The sequence below is a fragment of the Oryzias latipes genome, chromosome 18, assembly GCF_053564925.1.
Source record: "Oryzias latipes strain Hd-rR chromosome 18, Olatipes_Hd-rR_3.1".
NCBI lineage: Eukaryota > Metazoa > Chordata > Actinopteri > Beloniformes > Adrianichthyidae > Oryzias > Oryzias latipes.
In genome coordinates this window covers 35,476,947-35,502,299 of record NC_136254.1, presented here as the reverse complement: position 1 = coordinate 35,502,299, position 25,353 = coordinate 35,476,947, and the positions used below count along the sequence as shown (strand labels likewise).

Genomic DNA, 25,353 nt, shown 5'->3' with positions numbered 1-25,353 from the left:
GGTTCCAATTGATTTTGATCGTTTTTCTACGTGTTTTAGGAATTTTCTTTTTACCCAATCAAAGGAGAACGTTATGACAAAAACTAATTTATTCCATCATGTTTAACTTTTTCACACCTGGAAGTGGAAAATAAAACATGTTCCTCTTTAATTCTTTATTAATATTAAAACCTGAAATCCATTAGTTGAAATATTTCTGTTTGTATGTGTTGCAACATTTTGAAAACCAGAGTTGCATTGGGCTAAGAAGGAAAACGTTTTCCATCAAAGCAGGAACAGAGTTTGCTGGAATGATGATGGTCAGGATGGCGTCTGCAAACTCAACGAAACCATGACAACCATTTGGTTTCCACTAAACGGCCTTCAACCCAGACTGGACTGGTGGATACGGCGGAGGTTCTTCTCATTAGGAGTTGAATTTGGTGACTGCAGGCCAACCGGTGTGACTCCGGATCCATTCGAAGAAATAGGCAACCTGCCAGAGAGAGAGAGCCGTGTTAACCCTTTGATACTGGAGACGTCACTGCGGCGGCCATGACACAACTGTTGGGTGATTTCATGCTGTTCACTTTTTGGCTAATGCTGTTAGGGGTCGCCACGGTGAATCCGCTTTCGCTATTTCGGCAGAGACAGATGCCCTTCCTGATACAACCCTGTATTTTCAAGATTGTTGGCTCATTGCACGCCCTTGGAAAGGAATCCAGGTTTCCTGCGTGGCACTCCTACACTATCCAGTCATGAGAAACATGGTAAATGGTGTATTCCTACATAGTACCAGGCCCATAATGAACACACACTGGGGCTAACCTATAACTACCGGGAATAATGTGGGGTTCAGTGTCATTAGACTTTCTGAATCAGAAGAAACGGCAGCAAAAGAGATGAGGAGCAGTGATCACTACAACTCCACCAAAGAACAGGAACGTTCACCTCAACGTCTGCTGAACAACACCGCTGTGTTTGGCCTCCATTATTCTCACTGTTCATCCTCATAATGGCGGTGAAGAGGATCTTCATCCGCAGTGACCTTCTTCTGATGAAGGAATTGTTGGAAGCAGCCTTTAGACACAGCTTCAGGTTAGACCATCGCTGATGTTTGTCCTAAGAGCACCGAGCTGACCAACCTTCAGAGGCTAAAGAAAGTTTGGTAATGATCCGTCAATGACTGTCTAATTAGCTGGACTAGGTGTGTCCGCCCAATTAGGACATGGCAGAACAGGGTATGTTGGAAAACAAGCAGGAATATGGCCCTTGATGGAGTACCCCTGTTCTAACCTGATGAAATGTGGAACAGATTCCGCTCGTCTTCCTGTTTTCTCTTCTATCAGTTTTCTTTACCTGAGTGTAAACTCCAGGGTACCCACGCTTTCCACACTTATCCCCCCAGCTGACGATGCCCCACAGGTAGGAGACTCCCAGCTGGTCCTGGCAAACCAGAGGACCCCCACTGTCCCCCTGACAGGAGTCCACATTGCCGTCCAGATCACCTGAACACAAACACAGTTACACCTGTTCTTTCTGCAGCAGTCTGACAGCTTGAAGGTTAGTCGTCGTGCGCACTCACCTGCGCACATCATGCCGGCTTTGAAGCGGTGCTTGTAGGATGATTGGCAGCCCTCGATGAGCGACACGTTGGCCCAGAGCAGCACTTCAGCGGACTTTCCGGCTGTGGACAGAATTTTTGTTTCAGGTCAACAGTGACTCAAACGTTACTGTTGTTTACTGTATCTAGGTGTGAAACAGCGTCTGTTATTAGTACAATAATCTGCCTACAATGAGAGCGCCATCTGCAGTCTGGATGTAAAACTGCAACTTTTTTACTGCCTTGACCTTCTGATCAGCTGCTGCTGAGACAAACTGATTCCAAACGTGAGGTGACGATACCCTCATGGTGTCCTCACAGAAGATCACTGAAACAGGTAAATCACCCGCGCAGCTCGGACGGTTGACTGTGTAAAGTGTTGCATATCAAGACAGTTGCTTTACTCATCTTTCAGAATTATCATAATAGTATGCGCAAAGTTTTGGTAATTCAAAGAGCAAAGGGTTAAAGGTCATCTTTGTCTCACCTTAACCGTTAAACACCAGAGCTTTAGCACCAATGTTAAGATTCTGGGAACCACTGTGACCATAGTTACAGTACAGCTAGCATGTTCCAGCGGATTTCGACCCTGAGAAAAGGGACTCATCGTCACATCAGAATCAGATGGTTACATTGGTTAAGTGTAGCATATCAGTTTAAAGCTGCGCTTCTCATCTTTTAGAATCAGTAGGAATGACTTTAATTGTGTAAGTGGTTGAAGAGTTACGGCAGCTCAAAGAACATCAACATTGGAGCTAGTTCTTTAGGGTTAAAGGGTCAAAGAGCAGTTTCCATGTTGGTGGCCTCACTTTTGGTGCGACCCCACCCTGAGATGCTGCAGGTGTAGTTGGGCTGGAAGAGCTCTATGGACCACGGCACACAGACGGCTCTGATGGCCGGGTTCTCCTCCACGCAGTAGTCTCTGTAGGGATACTTCTTCAGTTTGACCAGAGCGATGTCGTTTTCGTAGGTGGCGGGGTTGTAGCTGCACAGAAGCACTTCACCTTCAACTGTCTGCCAACACAGCAGCTGCAGTTAAAACTCAAAAGGATTTTCCTACTTTGGATGGATGATAATTTCCTCGACAGGAACGATGTCGGTGCTTCCTTGAGGTGCATACTTTTTCCACAGAGAGAACTTGACTTTGAAGGCAGCAGGATTCCGCCTGGCAAAGACAAAGATGACAAAACATTAGCAATATGAGAGCTAGTTTAGCCTCTTTATCTTTGTCTTTATTTTGACCTTTAGAACCTATAAAAGCAGAAAGGTGTTTCATGCAAAGACTGTGTGAACCAATAAACCTGACACAGTTTTAGACTTCTACATGTGTGTGAAAGTATTTCTTTATTTCGCCGCCTTCTGTTTCATTTCAACAGTGACACACAGCAAAAACACAAAATACCACCAAGATTTTTTGTTTAGTTTCTAGTTTCACCCAATTAGCCCTTATTTCTTCGTTTATTCTTGATGTTTCTGTCTCTCTAAAGCTTGCAGCTGTTTCCGCAAACTCACCAACAATGGCAATGACTAAGTTCAGATCCGTGGTAGGTCCTACCTGACGCAGTGAGCTGCAGTGATGACCCAGCACCCGCCCACGTAAGCTCCTCCACAGTCGATCCGGCCGTGCTCCTGCAGCGCCACCTGCCACTGGATCTGGGTCTGCAGTCAAAGCAACCAGACCGCCACCAGTTCTTGATGCTCAGAATGAACGGAAGGAGGAGCAATGACTTCAGTTTGCAAGTCAGACTAAATCAGAGCACTGACGTCTATCTTCCAATGATGGTGCTTCAAATCCGTGAACATATAACATTCATCATTCTACTTCACAGAAAACCCCATCTGCTCCAGATGGTCTTCAACTCACAGGCTTGGCTTCAACTCCTCCAACCACCCTTTTTTTTCTGCTGATCCTTCCACGCACGTGCTCCTCCGTTTCATCCACCAGGTCCATGTTGGGAATCCCACAGACCAGGTTGGACTCCAGCAGATGTCTGGTGGTTTTAGTCTCTGAGGCAGAAACTCAGTTTGAGCTCCAGTTCATCGGTAAGTCTTTAAACATGGACTTTTCTGATTCTTTCATCTGAACGATCCGTTAAGCTTCAACGTGCCACACCCAGTGACTGTATCTCAGAACTGGACCGAGTGGCTCCTCCCCCCTGGTGTTACAAACAGGAAGTGGCTCCAAGAAGCCAAAACCCCACAGACTTCTACAGAGAAATAAACAGCTACTACTCAATCATTCTAGTGGTCAGAAGAACCGTTCTGGATCTGATACCTTTTTCTTAACATGTTCTTGATAATCCTCTTTTTATAAACTGACCAATCAGATGTCTCAATAAAAGTAGGTGGAGCCTGCTGCCCCCACTTTCAACGTTCAAAACTTTTGACAGATTTTGTGTAGCCTGCTTTCAAGTGATAGGGGTGTGGCCTTCCAACATGATCACTCCTGATCGGTGAGAGTGGTTGCCATAGAAACATTGGTTCAGACAGACTCCAACACGGCGCTGACTGAATTGATTTCCTTTGGTTGGAGCTAGAAGTGAACCATTTTGTGTGGGTGACGTCACTCAGTCCAGGTCTCTGATACAGTCAATGGTCGCAGCCAATTTTACAAAAAACCACACGAACTTTTGAGTCATAAACGTTTGTTAAGGAACCTAAAGATTCTTGGAAGAACCCAAAGTCATTGAACACATTTTCAGTTTTCCTGTAAAAAAGGTCAAAACGACATAATTAATAATAAATTAAATGTTTAAGCAAAATTGATTTGTTTTTATCCATAAAGTTAAGAAAATCTTCAAAGAAAACAAATCCAAATGTATTAATGTTTTTAGAGTGTTGTAAAATTAAACATTGTTAGCATTTTAAAAGGAAATGTTTGCACTTCCACATAGGAATTATGTTTATTGTTGCTTTCTAGTCTCTAAAGGGTTTGAAATCAGTGCTTCAAAAATATTCATTTTCTAAAACTTTTAACACCAATCAGTTAGTTATTTGGTCATTAAAACTTAACAAAGATTGATTTCGTGGGCAGAACTTAAGCTGTTGTAGCATTAGCATGAAGCTAAAAGCCTCAAAAACTCACCGTTTCTGCGGGAGACGTATTCTGAAACAAAGAACAGAAATGATCGTACCGTTTCTGCTCACCGCAGCGGTAAAGGTCAGACAGTCATCTGCAAACAGGAGTTACCTGGAGGTTCTGCTTCTTGTTTGGTGGTTCTGGCTGCAGCCGAAAGCAAAGAATCGGGTTTAGACTCCAGGACTTTAGAGGAACTCAAGAACTGATACTGGCCAAAGCCAGAAAAGGTTTACCGATGGTATTCAAGTGTTTGGGCGTCTCATCTTCACCACCCAGACAGTCCAGCTGGTGGTCGCCGACGGCGTCTGGATGCACGCACACCCCCGTGTTGCAGCGAAATGCTCTGTTCCTGCATTCTGACAGAGACAAAGCGCTCAAAGCCGCCGCTTTTCAAACCTCTTCCTCTTGTTCCGTCTGTGTTTCTGTTACTTTTGCAGCACATTTCATCGCTGCGGTCGCCGCAGTCGTCCACGCCGTCGCAGGTCTGGTTCAGAGACACACATTTGTCGTTTGCACAGGTGAAGCCGCAGTCTGCAGGAGGAACATCAGGAGGTCACCAGCTGAGAGAGTTCAGACGAGACAAACTACAACAAGAAGGTTGTTTTGATTGAAACAACTCCTGCTTGATGGTTCTTGTTTTTTCACAGCCGTTCATGAAGGAACTCCTGTTTTCAAAAGTCTCCTCTGTTGAAGGGAAATCTATTGAGAACCGATTTCAGTTTGTCTTATTCTTTCTTCCCTCTGTTAAACCTTTTAAAGCGTTTCTTCTTCAAGGTCAGAACGGTACGGTTGGGACAGCTGTGGTCCTCTCCACCAAGGCGAACCTCAGAAAACTGCTGCACTGACCCTCAGGAGGTCGTGAGTCGTAACAGCGAGCTGCAGCAACCGCCCCGTCCCCGATGTCCACCCTGTTGTAGATCTCACACTCAGCCAGAGAGAACTCGAAGCCCTGGCAGCGGACGTTGACGCACCGCCGGGGGAGCGGCTCGGCTCCGCCGCTGATCTGGGAGTAGTTCACAGCAAACGCAGATGCTGCACCCCTGCAGGTGAAACTGAAGGTCAGTGTACCCGTCAATCAAGAGAATGAACGTCTGCTGGAAAATGTGTGTTTGGAAAAAAAACTGCACTTTAGGAAAAAGATGAATACAAACAGAAAAAAGACAAAATTCTAAACCTCATGAATCAGTAAGATCTTAAACTGCTTCTGAGGTAAGATGACACCCAGGGGGTGGGGCCTAGGGTCAGACTAAAGCTCAAGTCCCTCCCACTGACACGTGCATGTTCATTGTCAGAAATTATTAATCTCTGATAATGAACACCGTGTCGGGCATTATCGCTTACATGTCTCCCAAGAAACTGAACAGCAAACCTTAAGTTGACTGTGGTTTACTCCGCCCACCACAACCGCGCTCTGACAAATCGGCAGTGGGTGGGACAAAGAAAAACGTGGGTTTTAATAAGTCCACCAGTCTGTCAATGAAAAAATATATATACAGTACAGACCAAGGGTTTGGATACCTTCCCATTCTTTTGAATGAGAAGGTGTGTCCAAACGTTTGCTCTGTACTGTATGTAATTTAAGCCCAATAATGCTCAGGTTCAACCCGTCCATCCATTTGTTGAAGTCGCTCAGGGTCACGGGGTTCCTGGAGCCTATCCTCGCTAGGGTTGGGCAAAGGCAGGGTTCCCCCTGGACAGGTCGCCAGTTTTAGAAATATTACAACAGTTGATTTGAACTCATGGCTGCCATTATTAGAAAAAAGGCACCAGGATGTAAACATGTTTTTTTTTAGTGTAAAGACATGAGAAACATGAGAAACCTGCCTCTAGTGGTCTTTTCTAGAACTGCTACATTGTTTGTTTGTTTTTTACTTCTAGAACCAAATTCTGTTCTACTTCCAAATGTTTGCTTTCATGAGGGGGACTGACGCCGTTGACCTTACATGCTCTCCAGCCCTGGATGGTTATGCTCCTCCCTGCAGGCCACGTTTGCCGCCGCCATGTTCCACTGACCGTGGCACACCAGTAGCTCCTCCCCTACACCGTCGTCAGGAAGGAAGAGCTTGACCACGCCGGTTTGTTTGTCTATTGAGCTTGAGAACTTTTTAACGCTTTCTGCAATAAAAGAAGAAGCATGAACTCTGACTGACAGCACAAAGGGTCAGAAGAATGAGCCTGTCGGTGCAGACGAACCCCCGCAGACTTCCCCAAAGTGGGACAGGACGGCCTTCTTGGTCGTGCACGACATCGCCATCGCCTGGTCGCACAGACCAAGAATCGGTCAATGATGTCGCAGTGAAACCAGCCCTGTGTCCGGACGGCATGCGTTACCTGGCAGTAGGACAAGTATCTCTTGTGGTTCCTCGTACAAACTGCCTTCACGCCGTCTCTGGGACACATGTAGGGGGGTTTACAGGAACACACACCGTCGATGCAACGCTGCCACGGGGAGCAAAAGACCCGCCCACAGGAAGCACGGGTCAACCTGAGGAACACAAGCGACAGAGAAAACCACTGAATCTGAGAGGCTCAACGCTCAAGAGGAACCCAGACCTCCGGCTGCAGAGGTCAGAGGTCATCAAAAGCCTGAAAACCCCAAACCCCCATAATTCTACTGGTTTCCATGAGAACTAGTGCATTTGAAAGTAACATTTAAAATCAAAGAGTTCAGACTTTTTGTCCAGACACTCCAGCGGGCCCAGGAATTCATCCGTCTGAGGCGGGGCAGGGGTTGCAGGGGCTGCGGGGGCGGGGGAAGTGGTCACCGGGGAGGGTCTTGGTTTTGGAAGGCGCGGTTTCAGGTGTTCCTGGTTCATCTGCTGTCCAATGGATGACGGCTCCTCTTTGTCAGCAGGATTAGACTAATTACACAAAATGCAAGAATGAAGGTGGATGGAATCATCACAAAATTCAGTTTTCATAAATAAAAGAAAAGTTTTAAAAGAATAAAAAAAAAACAAGTAAAAATCAGTTAAGTGAACTTGGTTTATCAGTTTCACCTTTTCTCAATTCTGGAGAAGAGGTGAAACTGTTGACTGTATCTGACAACAGGACTGCATGACTCCTCCCCCCTGTCATTCCAAACAGGAAGTGACTCACAGACTTCTATAGAGACATAATCAGCTGTTGGTCAGAAGAGCCATTCTGGCTCTGATACCTTTTGACAGATTTGGTGTAACCCGCTATCAAGTGGTAGGGGTGTGGCCTTCCAATAACCTCACTCCCGATTGGTGAGAACGGTTGCCATGGAAACGATGACTTAGACCGGCCTGGACCAATCACTGTGTTTTTACTTCGTCTGGCTCTAACATGGCGGCATCCGTATCACAAAAAAAGGCGTCTGAATGGACTTCAGTGTGTTGGAGCCAGAAGTTTTCTTTGAATGACATGACACTCTCTCAGTCCAGGTCTCAGATACAGTCAATGGATGAAATGTCTTCAGTAATTAAACTAAACCAAGTCCAGTTCACTTATTTTTACTTGATGGAACCAACCCGGATCTTCACAGACAAACTGAATGAAAATCCTCTACAAATGAAGCAAATCATCACATTTTTTTCAAAAAGTCAAAAGGATTTTGTGTTGCTTCTTAGTGTAAATAAACAATCCACAAAGTCATGATTTGGTTGTTTGTCTGTTGACTGTGTGGAGCAGGAAGCTGAGCGACTGTGGAGGAAAACCCACTAGAAGTGGACGAATAAGAAGAGAGTTATCACCTATCAGCAGAGCTAAACTAGACTGAGGATAAATCAAAGTCTGGGTTAACCTGGATAAACACGACCTTCTGTGTTTGCAGATCTAAAGTCAACAATCCTGCAGTTCTACCAGTAAGTGATGGAGGTCATGGAAAGATTTGAGTTTGAAGGAACAGATGATTCATTTTGATCAAACTACCAACAATCTGGATAACTAATGATCTTCAATGGGTTAAACCTCAACTGGGATCTATCAAAGTTACTGTCTTTGTATTTATGACATTAATAAATGAATGAAGGAATTATTTACAGAACTGTGTGTTTCACAGGTTTTCCCACTTTTACCATTAAATCTGTCAATCGGCCCATTCAAAAGTTATCTGTGGGCTACTAAAGGAGTTCCTCAGGTGCTTTTTGTGATTAAGACCTGTGATGATGTCATCAGGAACTCTGATGTTCTGCTGTGATTTCAGTAGCAGGTGACAGGTGTGGAGACCATCAGGCCAAACCTTTACAGGAGGGTCTCCTTGTTATAATAATCCTAGAACTCGTCTGAATTTCTGTGACAGATCTCCTCCTGCAGGACTAAATGTAGAAGCATAAACCTAAAATCCTGGTTGGAACGTTAAAAAAGGACAAGTCATCCTAACTCACCGCTCCGGAGCAAAGAATGAGAAGAAAGAGGAGAAGAAGAGAGGATGATATCCTCCTGGTCGACATGTCTCCTGCTCAGAGACCTGGAGTCTGGACACACTAAGACCTAAAGCTCCTCACAGATCAGAACGGCTGCTTCACTCTGAGGGTCTGCTCCACTGTCAAACCTGCACCTCCATCCTCAATCAATAGCTTATGTAACAACGGGAACAGAGTTTCTGACCGCCATTGATCCGTCGCAGTGACCACATCCTCCCACAACAGTAAGCAGGAAAAGGGGGAGGATTGGTTGTTTTTTGGTCTGGGAGCAGAAAATTGCAGAAATCTGGGTTTTTCTGATCTTCAGCCCCCTGTCTTCCCCCGTCCAGGTGGTTGTGACTATGGTTGTATATAGACCATGTCCAGAGATGTTTTCTTGACTGATGGTCAAAGTGCAGCACAGTGATGTTCCAATGCTGTATTGACTGAGTCCTGAACATTGACCCGTTTGGACCTTCATCTTTCTGTTTGTTTATGTCAGACCGTCAATCAACACTATCAACATTAACGTCTCTGAGGTTGATATTCTATGTTTCCTTCCGGTTTGTCGTGAAGCAGACGAAGACTTCATGACTCTCTCTGCTCACCACCTGCAAACACGGCTGAACGCTGAAAAAGTCAACCCAAGAACGACATGACTTCACTCCAAGCAAAAGCTGATTTAAAGACACAGAACCAACATCCGGACCAACACCAAAGGAATGAAAAATACTGTTTTGGTGTTTTAAGTTCTTTTTCTGATCTGTTCTGTTCTGATGTTTATTGAAGTCTTAACGATAGAAAAAACATGGTCTGATTTACAGGCCATCACACAAACATCGTAGATTTTCATGTGTTTTTAACACATAAAGGTTCACGGTGGAAAAAGTAAGTGAACCTCAAATCCATTTGCTCTTCTAACCCTTTCTAAAGACATATTCAAATACTTTAGTGTTAACATTAAATGAATACATGAAATACATACATGTACATACATGTACATTTGCTGATTCTGACACCATCAGTTTTAACCTGTTGCATTCATTGAACGAAGAATAAAAAAACAGAAAGAGAAGCTGAAGGTCACAAGACCAGAACCATGTTCAGGTTAAAGGTTTCTGTGGTTTTCTACTGTTAAGACTCAGAGGTCAGTCAGTCATGGAGCCAGACAGTTCAGATTGTTTTAGTTTGACTGCAATCAGAGATACTTTCTAACCTTTTATACTCAAAAACAAAACTTCATTTTCCCTCAGAAAATAAACATTTGAATCCCATCTCTACTTCATTTCTCCATAATTAGCGGCTGGAGAAGGTTTGACATCTATTGGTCACCATGGTAACCTGTGAAAACAAGTTTTTCCGTAGAAAATGATTCAGTACCATTGTACTCTGGGGTGGCAGAGACGTAGGTGGTAAGCAGTACAAGCAAAGTTAGCCCAAGCTTCTACCATCCAATCACAAACTGTAGTTTAACTCGCCCGACGCCGCCTCCCACAACAATAAAGTTTTCCTGCCCCGTTGTGCGTATTCTACCACGCTGCTCCCGTCCTTCTCGACATTGAGACTCACCAGGTTGTTAAAAGTCAGCGGCGCCTCGTCCATGTCGGTGATTCGGCAGGAGGTTCGTCAGCGATCTTTATACTGGAGCATGAGCGGAAGATAAACAACTTTTCATTGTAATCCTCTGGAAGTTGCTGCAGCATCATAATCCTCAGAAAGATGACGGCGTTTCATAAAAGGAAAGCAAAAGCGTCCTGTTAGCGTTACTGCCCTCAGTGGAACGATGACTGCAGAGAAGCTTTTTCAAGCTGATCATTAATCCAACACTCCAGTCGCCTTGTTGCCATGGAAACTCAGCCGCGTCTTCTTGCCTGCCGGAGTTCGTTTTCCACTTTCGTCCACTTGTAAACCATGGATTCATTCATCTTGAATTCTCTTGAAGAAGGTGACCACGTGACTCTCGACTTTTCAGTGTGCGCTAGGGGGTCAACACCCGCTACTTCTCTGGGTAGGAGACCCCACAGAGTATCCAGCAGTAATCGAATAGTTCCATCGCTGAAGATGCTTTGAGTCGAGATGCTTTACCAATTTGGACCCTCCTCCTTTTTCCGGGCTTGGGACCGGCAAAGGTGCTTGTTAAGAGACCCTTTAGGCGGAGTTACTTTTTTTTTTTTTTAGCACATTTACCCCTCAGAGTATCCAGCAGTGCTCAACTGGTTCCATCACTGAAGATGCTTTGAGTCCAGATGCTGTGGCTCCACCGCCAGGCTACTGATAATCCATCAAAATGTCTCAGGAATTCTCCACACATCTGGAAACCTCCACACATCTGGAAACATCCACACATCTGGAAACATCCACACATCTGGAATCATCCACACATCTGGAAGCATCCACACATCTGGAATCCTCCATTCACTTTTATTCTTTGAATGTTTGAAGACTTTCTTCTTAACTTTCCCAATTTGGACCCTCCTCCTTTTTCCGGGCTTGGGACCGGCAAAAGTGCTTGTTAAGAGACACTTTAGGCGGAGTTACTTTTTTTTTTTTTTTTAATGAAATGTTTTATATGTTTTTTTGTTTTGGGGGAAACCAGAGCACCAGGAGAAAACCCCAAGCATGAACACATGCTTCCTTTTTATAATCGAACATTTTAACATCTGACCTTAGTTTTATCATCAATTCTCTTCCTTTGAGTCTTATTTATTAATCTTTTAATTTTACTTTTTTTTTGGCAATGGGGGAAACCAGAGCGCCTGGAGAAAACCCGTGTTCAATTTTTTTATATCAAATCAAATCAAACTTTATTTAGAACAAAGCGTTTCTCATGCTTTCTGAAACTTGAAGCGCTTTAACATTTAAGACAAAAACACACAATATTACAAAATTACAATGAAAACCCAACCCCCCTTCCCACTCCCCTACATTAGTTAACACATATGACCTTCCTTTGAGTCTTATTTATTAATCTTTTAATTTGACTTTTTTTTGGGTAATCGGGGAAACCAGAGCGCCTGGAGAAAACCCGTGCTTCTTTGTGCTTATTTTCTGATTTTTTTTATAACAAATCAAATCAAACTTTATTTAGAACAAAGCGTTTCTCATGCTTTCTGCAACTTGAAGCGCTTTAACATTTAAAACAAAAACACACAATATTACATTACAATGAAAACCCAACCCCCTTCCCACTCCCCTCCAGTAGTTAACATATATGACCTATGACCCCACACATAATGAATACCAACTAAAGTAACTTCTGAAAGTAACTTCAGGCTCCGCTGTAAGGAAACAGTATTTGGGAATCTGTTCATTCCAGGAGCATTGCCACAGTGCCCCCCCCACCCCACCCCCCCACACACACACACACAAACACACACCGGGACAGCATAAGGGGTCCATTTCACAGCTTTGAAGCTGCAAAGTTAAGCACCAGCCGCCCCAGCAGGGGCAACAACTGGTACAAGTCCTGGTAGAAAAAATCCTCAGAAGAAACACTGCAACCCCAGTGTTCAACCAGAGCATCAGCACCTCTGTGCTGTTAAGAGGACAAAATCCTGTCCTCACCACACTTTTGCTGTCAAAAAGAACGTTCATTTTTCTGAACTGTTCAGCCTCTTGAAGGTTAAAGTCTTTCTCTCCTCTAGAGGCTTTTTCCTGCCTTTATTTCCTGCTTTCATTCCTCCTTTTCTTCCTGTTTCCTCTTTGACCAAACCCTTTTCCCTCTGGCAGCGTTCCTTTTCCTCCTTAACTTCAGCCTTTCTTTCTGCTCTGCCCTTCTTTTCTCCAAAGACGCCTCTCCATTTGGCTTTGAGGGAGGAGCTTTTGGGAGGCGTCTCGTTTGCCGGCGTGTTCATCTTCTCAATAGAGGCCACGTCCTCCAGATGGACTGTCTTCAGGATCTCCATCTCTAGTCTTTTGGCTCGGAGATCCTCCGATTGTCTCATGGTCTGGACGACTTCTTCTGCCGTGACAGTCCTCTTGTGCTGCAGCTGCATCACATCTGCAGCTAAGCCCTCAATCTCCTTTTGGAGCTTCTTCCTCTCTTCCTGGACGGCGTTCCTCAGCTCCAGAGTTTCCTGAAATGTGACCTTCAGGGCTTTTTGGTCTTCACTCAGAGCTTTTCTTTCCAAGCAGCAGTTCTTCCTCTCCACCTGGAAAGCCTCTTTGAAGACCTGCATCTCGGTCTTTGCTCGTGTGTAGGCCTTCTTCCTCTCCTTGGTGCTCATGTGGTAGTTCACTGCTTGGACTTCATCCTCATCATCCTCGTTCTTCTTTAGTTTCTTAGTTTTCCTCAGAGATCTTTTCTTGAAGAAAAAGGAGAAGAGACTGCGTCTGTCCTGCTTTGTCTCTTTGGTGTCCACATCAAAGTTTCTTTTCTTTTCCTGCTGATTTTCTGCTTTCTTTTGGAATAGAAATGGAAAAAGACCATATTTGTCCTGATTTGGTGTCTTTTTCTTCCACAGAGCCCCTTTCTTCCTCTCCAGAGCTGCTTCCATCTTCTCCACAGAGACTTCTTCTAGCAGATGTTCCGTTCTTTTCATCTCTAGTTCTTCACTTATGATGATCAGGGTCTCTGCTTCTCTCATCATCCTTTGACGCTTTTCCTCAACGTTTCTCTGTTTGTCCTGCAGAACTAGAAGCTGTGTGTCCAATGAGAGCGTTTTCTCCTCTAAGTTCTGCGTCTCCTCCTGAACCTCCTTCAGTAACTCTGCATTTTCCTGCTTGGCGGCCTGTAAGGTGACCCTTTCTTCACTCAGAGCCCTTCTTTCAGCACAGAGGTTCTGTCTTTCCAGCCGTAAGGCCTTTTTCTCCTTTTTCAGAGCTGCTCTCATCTTCTGGGTGGAGGATTTGTCGCGGAGATACGCCTTTCTCATCAAGGACATCTCTTTCTTCTCCAGTTGGAAGTTTTCAATGTCTTTCCTCAGTCTGTCCAGTTCCTCTGCTTTTTCTATCCTCATTCTTTGCACTTTTTGAATTTCTTGGTCCAGAGATTTTCCCTCTTTCTCCAGAATCTCTCTCTTTTCCTTCACCGACTTCTTCAGCTCCTTCTTTTTTTCCTTCTCTTTGTTCTCAGTCTTCACCTTGATCCGGAGCAGCAAGTCCTTCATATAGTTGCTTTTCTTGGCCTTTGGTTGTGGTTCCTGACCCTCAGCACACAGACTTTGGTTCTTTTTGAGGGAAAAGCAAAAGCTTTTGCATGGTTTCTGGTCTGGGGGGGGGGAAGTCGCCAAACTCTCCTCCTCTTTTGGATCCTCAGCCAGCCATGACTTGCTTTCCTCTTCAAAAGCGTCTTTTTCCTGCAGGAAAGCTTTGATCGTTTCCCGTACGGCGGACATTTCTTCCATCAAGCCTGTGAGAAGAGTTTCCGGGTTGTAACTTTGCAGCGTTTGACCCGGTTCCTCTTCAGGGGCGGGGGCCTGGCTGGCCCTCTGTTCTGAGTTGGTTGGTGGCTTGGAAGACATGTTTTCCAGCTCAGATGCAAGCTTGGCCATCAGGTTTAAAAAAGGTGTTTCCCATGTGTTTTCCATCGTAGAGAATTGGTTCAGATACAGATGTGTTGCAGAAACGTCTGGTATCCGTGTGTAGAGAATGTGTATCCGTGTGTAGAGAATGTTTTCTCACAATCAGAACTACACTAGAACTCAGCCTTATATTAGAATGATTTTGATGATGATGTGTGACATCAGCCTGCATCATTTGATGTCATGTGATGTCATATGACATCACATGACATCAAATGAAGTCATATGTCCGACTGATGTCATGTCACATCAGTCATGTGACATCAGTCTGCATCAGTCACTTTTCACACATGAACATCCGATGTTTACATGTTATATCGTGTATACGGCACACATGGGTCATTCAAATTACATAATTGTTGCACAAACTTTGGGCCAGATTTGCTTTCAGGTCGGTTTGCGTGTTCTTTGCCTATTTTTTCGTACTTCTTCACTGGTTTTAACGTGAAAATTTTACGTAAAAACCAACGTTTCTCACCTTTTCTACGTATGACCAGTTTTCATCTGTGTAATGTGCGACAAATGTACGCAGTGACTGTGAGACACGACCTTCAGATTTGATGCTGTGAACTTTTAGACTGATCTGACTCACAGATGGATTGAAAGTTTTCTGTTACAGTTTTAGGCGACGTTGACACGAATGCGATCCATGCAGCCAGTTTCAATGTTAACTCAATTTTAGATGCGTTCAGAGGTGCAGTTTGAGCGGCGGACGCAGCGGGTTTGGAAGGTCGCTGCACGATGTTTCCACAGGTCAAATATTTGAACGCCTCGTCAATTGTTCAGGGACTCAGTGTTCAGCAGGTGGATCCAAACCCAACATTCAAGATTCAAGATTCAAAGGGTTTATTGTCATATGCACAGTAAGAAACGGGTTACCCTGCACATTGAAATTCTTTCTTTGCTGTCTGCTCCGAATGCCAAAAAGTATAGAGGAAACTGAAAAAAATTCACACACAACATACACACAAAAACACAGATGTCGAGTGGCAAATTCTAAAAGTGCAAATGTGCAAAAAGTGATAATAACAGTAGCGAACGATGAGGATGTGCAAGGGTGTTCAAGGTGCAGTTTGCTGTCCCTGACTCCTGTCAGCTGTTAAGGAGTCTGATGGCAGAGGGGAAGAAAAAGTTTCTGAGTCTGGTGGTCCTGCACTTCACACTCCTGTACCTCCGTCCTGAGGGGAGGAGAGTGAACAGACCTTGTTGCGGGTGGGTGGGGTCCTTGACGATGGAGGCAGCTCTCCTACAGACCCTGCGTTTGTAGATGCTCTGCAGCCAGGGAAGAGGAGTCCTGGTGATCTTGGACGCAGTCTTCACCACTCTCTGCAGGCGTTTGCGGTCCGCAGCGGTAGAGCTGCCGTATCACACAATGATGCAGCTGGTCAGGATGGACTCAACCATGCAGCTGTAGAAGTTGCTGAGGATCTTTGGGGACATGCCGAACCTCCTCAGCCTCCTCAGAAATTACAGCCGCTGATGAGCTTTCTTCACCAGCTGTGATGTGTTTAGTGTCCAGGTGAGGTCCTGGCTGAGGTGGACCCCCAGATATCTGAAGCGGCTCACTCTCTCCACTTCCAGACCCTGGATAAGAAGCTGCTGATGAGGGTTCCTCCTCTCCTTCCTCATGTCCACTATCATCTCCTTTGTCTTGTCTGTGTTGAGGGTGAGGTTGTTGTCCTCACACCATGTCACCAGACAGGCCCTTCCCTCCTGTAGGTCCACCAGTGATGCGTCCTATCACAGCGGTGTCGTCAGCGAACTCCAGGATGATGTTGTCCTTATGAGAGGCCACACAGTCGTGGGTGAACAGGGTGTAGAGGATGGGGCTGAGAACACAGCCCTGGGGTGTGCCAATGTTAGAGATGATGCTGGCTGAAGTCCTGTTCCCTATTGTGACAGACTGAGGCCTGCCAGTCAGAAAGTCCAGGAGCCAGTCACAGATGATGGGGTGTATTCCAAGGGAGAACAGTTTGTGGGTGAGTTTGTGGGGAACGACCGTGTTGAATGCAGAACTGTAGTCAATAAAGATCATCCTGATGTAGGAGTCTTTATTCTCCAGGTGTGAGAGGGAGGTGTGCAGTGCTGCAGCGATGGCATCTGAGGTGGACCTGTTGGGCCGGTATGCGTACTGCAGGAGGTCTAGCGTGTCTGGGATGCTGCTCTGAATGTGGGTCAGCATCACTCTCTCAAAGCAATTCATAATGATTGGAGTGAGTGCTACTGGCCTGTAGTCATTCAGGCAGGTGGGAGGGCTCTTCTTGGGGAGGGGAACAATGGTTGTGGTCTTGAAGCAGGGGGGGACGGTTCCCTGGCTGAGGGACAGGTTGAATATGGAGGTGAGAACGTCTGTCAGCTCGTTAGCACATGCTCTGAGGGCTCGTCCAGGAGGTTGTCCGGTCCTGTCGCCTTGCGGGTGTTGATCCTCCTCAGGGCTTTGTTTACCTGGGCTGATGAGACGACTGGTGGGGGTGAGGGGGGTGTACTGGTCCAAGAGTGTATTGGTTCCTCCGTGTGGGGGGTGGACGTCTCAAAGCGGGTGTAGAATGCATTGAGCTCGTCGGGCAGGCTGTCTGCAGCACTGATGGTGCTGCTTCTGTAGTCCGTGATGTGCTGCAGGCCCCCCCACATGCGGCCAGAGTCAGCAGTGGAATAGAAGCCATCCAACTTCTCTGTACTGTCTTTTCGCTGCATTCCATGAAGGAGAATCTGATCTTTCCCCTCCTGAACTTTATGATCGATTTATTATTTGCATGGAGACGATAAAACTAATTATAATTAAAAATAATAATAATTATTGGACAGCAGTGAGTTTTACGTCCAAAGATGGGTGGAGTCCAGATTAAAGTCCTCTGGATCTATTTCTGCTGAACTTTCTCTAAAGACGGTGAACGCAAAATAATGAATCTGCTCTCAGAATGACTGTAACTCTTTGGTTATTTATGCCATTAATAGAATTCCAACAGATTTGGACATGAAGAAAAGTGGCTTTGTTTGAAAAACAGCAAAAAGCTGCAGAGAAAATTGGCAAATGAGCTGCTTTTCTGGAACTGTTATTCATGTGAAATCTTTATGACTTTGTGTAAAGTCCCCTGAAGTGTTGCATATGTATGTGTATATATATATATATATGTTTATATATGCCAGATTTAGCTGCAATGACATTAAATGCTTGAATGGTTGAAGAGATTCAGAGATGATGCGTTGATGCTCTGATGATGAAGACGGGTATCGAACCCGTTCAGCTCGGCTCTCATCATTGATTTGATTCTGAATGTTTCTCCTCAGGGATCCATTATTCTGTTCTACTCGGCTCGGATTACTTCACTGAGAGGAAATCTGGAAAAGGTTTGGACATTTACACAACTTCAGTGGAAGTCTGACCCCCTCCCTTAAATCTGCCCCCCCCATCCCAGCATTCTTCTCTTCTCATCTTTTTCAGAATCTAGATTCAAATAAACATTTCTTTGATGTTCATTCATTTAAAGTTTCCATCTTTCCACCAGTAGAAATCTCTGGTTCTCATGTGTTCTTGCTCTGACTGAGCGCCCTTTGCTCGCTCTTCTCCTTCCCGCCCCCCGCTTGGCGCTGTGGCGTGTCTTCCAGGCGCGAGCTCGCTATGAGGAGAGCATCAGCAGCCAGCAGGAGTGGAAGCAGATCCACCACATCTGCTACTGGGAGCTGATGTGGAACCACTCCTTCCAGCAGGAGTGGCAGCAGGCGTACCGCTACGCCGACCTGCTCTGCCGGGAGAGCCGCTGGTCCAAGGTCAGTTCCTCCGCCCAGTCAGTGGTCACCATTGACCCAGAATTAACAGAATCCAACGGACGCCGGCGGTGTAATGACCTCCACTCTGCAGGCCATCTACGTGTACCAGAAGGCCGCCATCCTGAGCATGATGTCGGCGGAGGAGGTGGAGAGGACTGGCGAGGATCTCAGGGCGCTCTTCAGGTCCGTTTGCCTCCAAGACTCCTTTAACTCCACAGTCCCAGACCTGATTTTGGTCTCAGACCAGTTTAATGCCAGACGGCGTTTTCAGGGACCGGCCGACGCTGGCGTTCCGCTTTCCCTTAACCTGTAAGGGAAACGTTAAGGGACATTCTGGTTTTCAAATGATCCTACATGAAATCCAGTGTAAAAGTAGAAATGTATTCAATTCTTGATTTTACTTTGATTAAATGGGTTTCTTAGGTTAATTAGGTGAAATGACTGGATTTGTCATAGAATAGCAGTTTAGCAGTGAGACGGTTTCATTCAGGTTCAGATGATCCTTCAGGACAAAAAGATTCATCTGTTGGTTTTAGATAAGGTTTAATGCAGATTTCCTTTATTTTGAAGGCCAAGGCTCTTCTTTGGTTTCCTGTCTGACTCTTTTCTGCCTAAAAAAATGTTTTCAGAAAAATTAACGTTACTAGTTTTGGGGTTTTAATTAACCGATCAGAGCAGCCAATTTAAGAGAGTAGAAAATATATCTAAACAGATGACTGAGGAGCAGGTTTAGACCTGCATCCAGAGAGAAACTCATCCGGAGGTTTCAGAAAATGAATCAGAAACCAAACAGGTCATACATTTTATTCTCTGTGGCCCGGTACCAAGTGACCCACAGAGTGGTACTGGATTGTGCCCGGCGGCTGGAACCACAGAACCACACCTGAAACGTTTCAGAAGAAGACCCGCTCTGAGATCCAGGTGTGTTTACAGACAGGTGGAGGGGCTGAAACAGCGTCTGGCCGGGAAGTCCATCCCCATGGAGAAGTTTGCCGTGAGGAAGTCCAGGCGCTACAAAGCCTCCAACCCCGTCCCCCTGGTCGTCCCCGCGCTGGTAAATGCAGCATCAGAGGTTCTCCGGTGAAACCGGCTTTGAGTGATTCCTAAATGCTGTTTTGGGGGGGTTCTGCAGGAGATGATGTACGTCTGGAACGGCTTCACCATTGTTGGGAAGAGGGCCGACCTCACAGAATCTCTGCTGGTGACCATAGAGAAGGTGGAGGAGCAGCTGCTGAAAGACCCCAGTGAGTCCAGCAACAGCAAAACGGTTCATCTCTAGACCGCTTCTGTTCAGACTAAAGCTGGTTTGACTCCGGTTTCATGTCAGCTAATGTCCTGACCTGTTAGCATAGGATGAACCTCACTAACACAGATTTTTTTTAAAGAAATCCTGGGATCCATGTTTGTGGAATTCATTCACTGTTGAGACGCCTTTGAGGTCAACGTTAGCATTAGCATTAGCATGCTACATCAGCTTCAGCTACAGCAAAAGAGGAACTTCGTGTGGCCCCCGTTTCCTACTGAACAGAATGACCTGGTTGTGTGTAAAAAGCAGAGATTCTGACGCTGAGCAGCTTCAAATGTACTAAATGTTTCTGGTTCCTGACCTTACATTTGTGTCCAGAACATCACGGTAACTGGTAGTACTGTACAGCATAGAAACGTCTGCCCGTCCTCAGATCCGTCCGAGTATCACCCTGATGACAGCTGCCTGGTCCAGATGCTGAAGGGGCTGTGCCTGAAATACCTGGGCAGGTTCCTGCAGGCTGAGCTGTGCTTCACTCAGGTGCTCTCCAGGTAAACCTGCCTACTCTCTCACCACGGCCGCCTTGACCGAGGAAAAGGCTCATCTTGAGTTGTGTGTTCCCTCGCAGTGAGAGTCGGATCCGATACGATCACTACTTGGTTCCCTTTACGCTCTACGAGTTGGGTCTGCTGCACAAACAGCAGGGAGACTTCATCAAAGCCACTACATACATCGAGAAAGCCAAGTAAGTTCTGCCCGTCCAGGTTCCTGCAGCACCTTCACGGACTGAATCCAACTGCAGCTCAATGTACCAAAGTAACATTTTAATTCAGCCAGTGAGGGTTTGGTTATTCAGCAGAACTCTTCATTTGTTCACAGTAGGATCAACCCTTTAACGCCAAAGGTTTAGCAACAGTGTGGATGTTCTTTGAATTTACCTCATCGACTGTTTATGCAAATATTGTAACTTCAAAGGATTCTGAAGTAGACAAAAGCAGCTTTGCTCAGATATGCAACACTTTACTAATGTAAATGTACTAATGTAAAGTGTAGCATATCTGCACCTGACATCCGTAAAGTGCAAATGTGCAGCACTTTTGTATGGTTGCTTACATTAGTAAAGTGTTGTGTATTGGAGCAATACATTAGTAAAGTGTTGTGTATTGGAGCTTTACGTTTGTAATATTTTGTGTATTTGCACTGTTCATCAGTTAAATGTTGCATATTGGCTTAAAGCTGCTTTTCTCAGCTCCAGGTTGTATTTGAATCATGTTGGTGACATACGTGGTTGAAGACTTAAGATCTCGGGCTGTGTCCTCTCACTAGTGACAGCTCTGCTGTTTGTGGGTTAAAGATATGACGGAATCAAACACGAGCCTGAATGAAAACCGTTTCAGAAGCAAAGATCTCCTCTAACATGACAGAAATCTGAGCCAGAAACCAAAAGTCAACTTCAGCGCCACCGTCTGCTGTGTCTCCGTTTGTTTTGAATAAATACTAATGACTTGAAAATACTAGAAATTAGGGATTGAACAGATCCCAAAACTGACAGTTCAGATCATGTCATGGTTTTAAAGTCAATCTTCAGATCAGAAAACAAAAAAGTATAAAAAAAAACCTAGATACAATCCATGGCACGTGTGCGCCGAGCCGTGACTAGTGATCCCTGCAGGTCCTGGATCATCCGTGGTCCGTTGACTCCTATAAAAAACTCAGAGGTGACGTAACTGACAGTTCATTTGACTGAAAATCAATAAACTGCTGTTGACCATTGCAGTCAGCTGATGATAATGTTATGGCTTTACATGATCGCTGGAGCAGAAAGGACATCTGACAGAGGTCAGGGTCAGAGGCGCTCCAGGTCACATGAGGTTCTGTCCTGTACAGTCTGGAACTCTCAAAGGTTTCACAAACTCAAAGTTACTTCATTTAAAGTCTTTTCTTTTTACCATTTTTGAGATTTTCTAAAAATTGTTTAATGGATGAAAACTTCATTTTCTCAAAAAACCAGTGTTTAGATATTCTGGTTTAAGGTTGGACTGAACATGTTTGAAGTTTGTTTTTCCAGGCTGACTTCCGGGTTGATCCAAACTCTGCTTTGGTCTTTTCCCATCAGGATGAACTACAAAGACTACTCCATGGAGTCCAGACTACACTTCCGGATCCACGCCGCCCTCAACAGCCTCAAAGGCTCGCCTGTCAGCACCCCATAACAATCTCAGCGTTGGATGAGGAGTTTTCAGGGTTTGAACTTCATCAGCAGGGATTTCTTTAGTGGCTGTAAACTCTACGTTAAACAGTTTGCCGTTTAGAAAACTGAGATTAAAAAAACTCACTTCTTGAAAAGACGCAAGCTTCCTGTTAGCATGGGCCGGCCTAGCGAGGCTTGCGGCGTGCTAGCTGCACACGTCATTCAGCGGTCACGAACATCGCTTGATCAGGAAGAAGGACGAGTTTTCCAGACGCTCTTTCACTATAAAAGCACAAAGAATTATCGACCATTCCCTTCCCAAACCCGCTAAAAGATCAAAAGGAAACTAAAGTGGAATTTCTGTTTAGTGTGAACCAAACCTAAAATCACAGCTTTCTGGTTGAAAAAGCTATTTTTAAGACTTCATGGCCTTAAGTAACGTTTAAGCTTCTGCTTCTCATCGACTCTTCTGCCTCTGAACTGCAGCGTCAGCCAGCTCACATCTTCAAAATGATACTTACTACTGTTCTGCCATCGCTTTCCAGCTGCTCCGCTTCCTCTGATTGGCTGTTATTGCATCGTTTTATCCATTCACTGAGTCACACATTCATCTTACTTCAGGTTTGTCTGGTTTACAGCTCAGACAAAACCTAAGTTAAGAAGTAAAAATGGCGTCTGCCCGGCTGTTTTTTACAGACTCTAGCGTTAGCATACCTGTACCACGCCAGCGTTAGCCGCTGTTATCTAGCATTTGCTTCGTTTTTGCTTCATACACATGTTTAGATCTGCTGCCATAGAATTTTCCAATGATGTGACAACCAGCGGATAAATCAGAGGAACGCAGACTTAGCATGTCACATGCACCACATGCAATCTATCACTACACCCCAAAAAACCCACTAGGAAAGGATTCAGACACAGTTTGAAGACACAGTTACACACTACAAGACACAGTTTATGACTCTATCAAAGACAAAAGCTCTGTTAGCGATGGCTCAGGACACGCTCGGTTTAGAACCACTGATTCAGGGTTGGCAAACAGAGAGTTGAGATTCAGAAATCGTAAATGACGAAAAAAAGTTGATTTTTGTCCGAACATTTGGGAAGGAGTCGGTAATTTTATTTTCAGGGACACGCAGGTTTTAACGCTTCCTATGCCTTTCGATTTTTCTTGTTGGTTCTTTCTTTGCTCGCGGTACGGCCTTCTCACCGAACGTGGCTTATAGGAACAGAGTGCAATCCCCTCATCCCTAACCCTAACCCCACAGACCGTCTGCACACGTGACGGAGACAACACACACTTTATGAGCAGCAATAGAAGCAGCTCTGCCGTGTTTCTGAGTCTTTCCCCTCCGTCTGTGTCCAACTGGAAGTTTGGGTTTTCCTGGAAATGGAAAGCAGCTTTTGATCTTAGTTCACCATCAAGTGCGTCAATTAATTAATATCATTATTGTATTTTTTTACCAAAGTATCTGCTTGATTTAAACGAATCATTAATCTGGAAAACCCAAACGCTGTTTTCTCATCTGGATCATCGCTTTTCCAAAGACCTAAGCCTTCTTCTGTTTTCTTCCATTGTTCCACAGTAAACAACTTTAGGCTTTTATTTTGAAATGAAGCACAAGTATCGTTATCTAAAAGTCCAAATGAAAATGTTTGTTTACTTTAACCGGATGAGTTTGTCAACAAAGAGCAGTGGAGTCAAGCTAGCCCCGTCTTTGCTTCCATTGGGAACATCCAGGAGAAAGACCAACGTTTCTGTTCTACTTGAAGATCTCAGGAGTCAAACGTTCTTCTACTTCATGAATGTATCCACCAAAAGACCAAACTGTTGCTGAATGACTTTTATGTTTCTGTGCCTGTAAACTTTGGATCTGTCTTGTTTGTTTGTCAGAAAACGTCAGCTTTGAACAACCGAAAGCTCTAAAAGCAAAGCAGATGGAGAAACCATCGTTTGCTCAAGGGTTGTGGCAATGAAAACCCAGCGACGGGCCGACAAAGCGCCCAATGACTGGTTTTAACTAGCACTGCTGGAGTAGAAATGAAAATAACGATTTCATGTCAGATGAAGGAATCAACAGCAGTTTTTATGGATGTATGCTAATGCTAGCTGCATTAGCGTAGCACTAAAGCACTGCCTATTTAGCATTAGCGGTACACACCAGTGTCAACAAAGTTAAAGAAATCTTAATTCTGCTTTTAATGTTTTTTATGTTCATGAATACTGTTAATGTTCAGATTAGCACAAAGGACGAACACTGCCTACTGCGCTAGCATTGTATTACTGGTTCATTCCCACGTTCGCTGACGTTAAGTTAGCATGCTACTGCTGGTGTTGTTTGTTTGTTGAACTAAAATAAACAGAAAAAAAAATTGCAGTTTTACAGTTTTTAACATCTACAACCGAGATAACCACGAACAATAAAGATCGCTTTCTTCTTCATCCGACTATCATACAATTGCTACGCTACATAGAGGAAATGCTAAATATTCTATATTAATATAAAACTGATTTTCTTGCATCAAGTTGCTTTGTTAAGATTGGCAATTATATCTTTATTGATAAGTACAAGTTAAAAGTGGGATGTATGGTGTACTTCATAGTTTATGGTCATGCATACGTCCCAACTAGAAGGAATAAAATGGTTCAAGAACCGGCGTGTCATGTTTCAGAGAATGATCCTGTCAGCGTGTTCAAAGTCTGGTTTTGGCAATAAACCTGTTTCTTTGTAACTTTTCTTTTTTGCCATTGGTTTGTTTTCAAGGTTAATTTGAAAAGAAATGTTAAAAATAATTTTCCGGTTCATCTGGAGTGACTTCACTACCTCAACCACCTTCAGTTTTTGTGCTTTTCTATTCTTTTCATCAGATTGGATTCTCCGACGGTTCTATTTGCTTTATTTCTGCCTCACATTAAAGTCTTTGTTTTGTTTTGGAATCCGTGTGTTGCAGCAAACACAGAACTGAGGTATTTTGCTGAAACAAAGCACATTTTGAGCACAAATGTCATTGAAATTCTTGGTGTGTTCATACAGGTTACAGAATAGTTTCAGTCAGGTTTGTTGTGACCGCTTGTGTTTGTGTTGTGTGTCTGTCTGTGTTTGTGCTTTGTGACTATGTTGTTGAATTTGGAAAATGAAAAAGAGATTTCTGCATGTTTCTGTTTTAACAACATGACTGAGTGCAAAGCGTCATGCTGATGTTGGTGAGAATTCGGTGCAATAAAAGTCAAACCTGAACTTCTTCCCTTTGGGTTTTATTCTGGTCTGTCGACAGCTCTGTGAGTCCAGAGGGAACTGTCAGTGTTCCGTACTCTGCACATTAAGACAGAATGGATTTTGTTCTGAAAAAGGTTTTCTTTGCTCTTCATGATGATTCAAGGCTATGTCACACACCCACTAAGTACATTTAGCACATTTACCCCACAGAGTATCCAGCAGTGCTCGACTGGTTCCATCACTGAAGATGCTTTGAGTCCAGATGCTGTGGCTCCACCTCCAGGCTCCTGATAATCCATCAAAATGTCTCTGGAAACCTCCACACATCTGGAATCATCCATTCACTTTTACTCTTTGAATGGTTTGAAGACTTTCTTCTT

The 25,353-nt window shown here is 44.6% G+C and overlaps 2 protein-coding genes across 2 annotated transcripts; one reads left to right on the top strand and one right to left on the bottom strand.

The window, feature by feature from the left end:
• Positions 1-71: 71 nt before the first annotated feature.
• cfi (complement factor I) lies at positions 72-9,398 on the bottom strand. Its single transcript, XM_004079546.5, has 17 exons — positions 9,011-9,398; positions 7,335-7,522; positions 6,993-7,146; positions 6,855-6,918; positions 6,605-6,776; positions 5,508-5,701; positions 5,091-5,192; positions 4,895-5,017; positions 4,773-4,805; positions 4,668-4,688; positions 3,447-3,589; positions 3,138-3,241; positions 2,643-2,747; positions 2,392-2,567; positions 1,565-1,666; positions 1,339-1,487; positions 72-475 (listed from the first exon to the last, which is right to left on the bottom strand). The coding sequence occupies exons 1-17, from the start codon at positions 9,074-9,076 to the stop codon at positions 407-409; spliced, it is 1,965 nt and encodes a 654-aa protein (XP_004079594.1). The 5' UTR covers positions 9,077-9,398; the 3' UTR covers positions 72-406.
• Positions 9,399-17,775: 8,377 nt separating this feature from the next.
• LOC111946337 (tetratricopeptide repeat protein 39B-like) lies at positions 17,776-24,998 on the top strand. The gene is made up of 8 exons (XM_023948975.2): positions 17,776-17,898; positions 18,157-18,318; positions 18,410-18,501; positions 19,252-19,372; positions 19,451-19,562; positions 19,998-20,115; positions 20,193-20,309; positions 21,681-24,998. The coding sequence occupies exons 2-8, from the start codon at positions 18,235-18,237 to the stop codon at positions 21,775-21,777; spliced, it is 741 nt and encodes a 246-aa protein (XP_023804743.2). The 5' UTR covers positions 17,776-17,898; positions 18,157-18,234; the 3' UTR covers positions 21,778-24,998.
• The last annotated feature ends 355 nt before the right edge of the window (positions 24,999-25,353 follow it).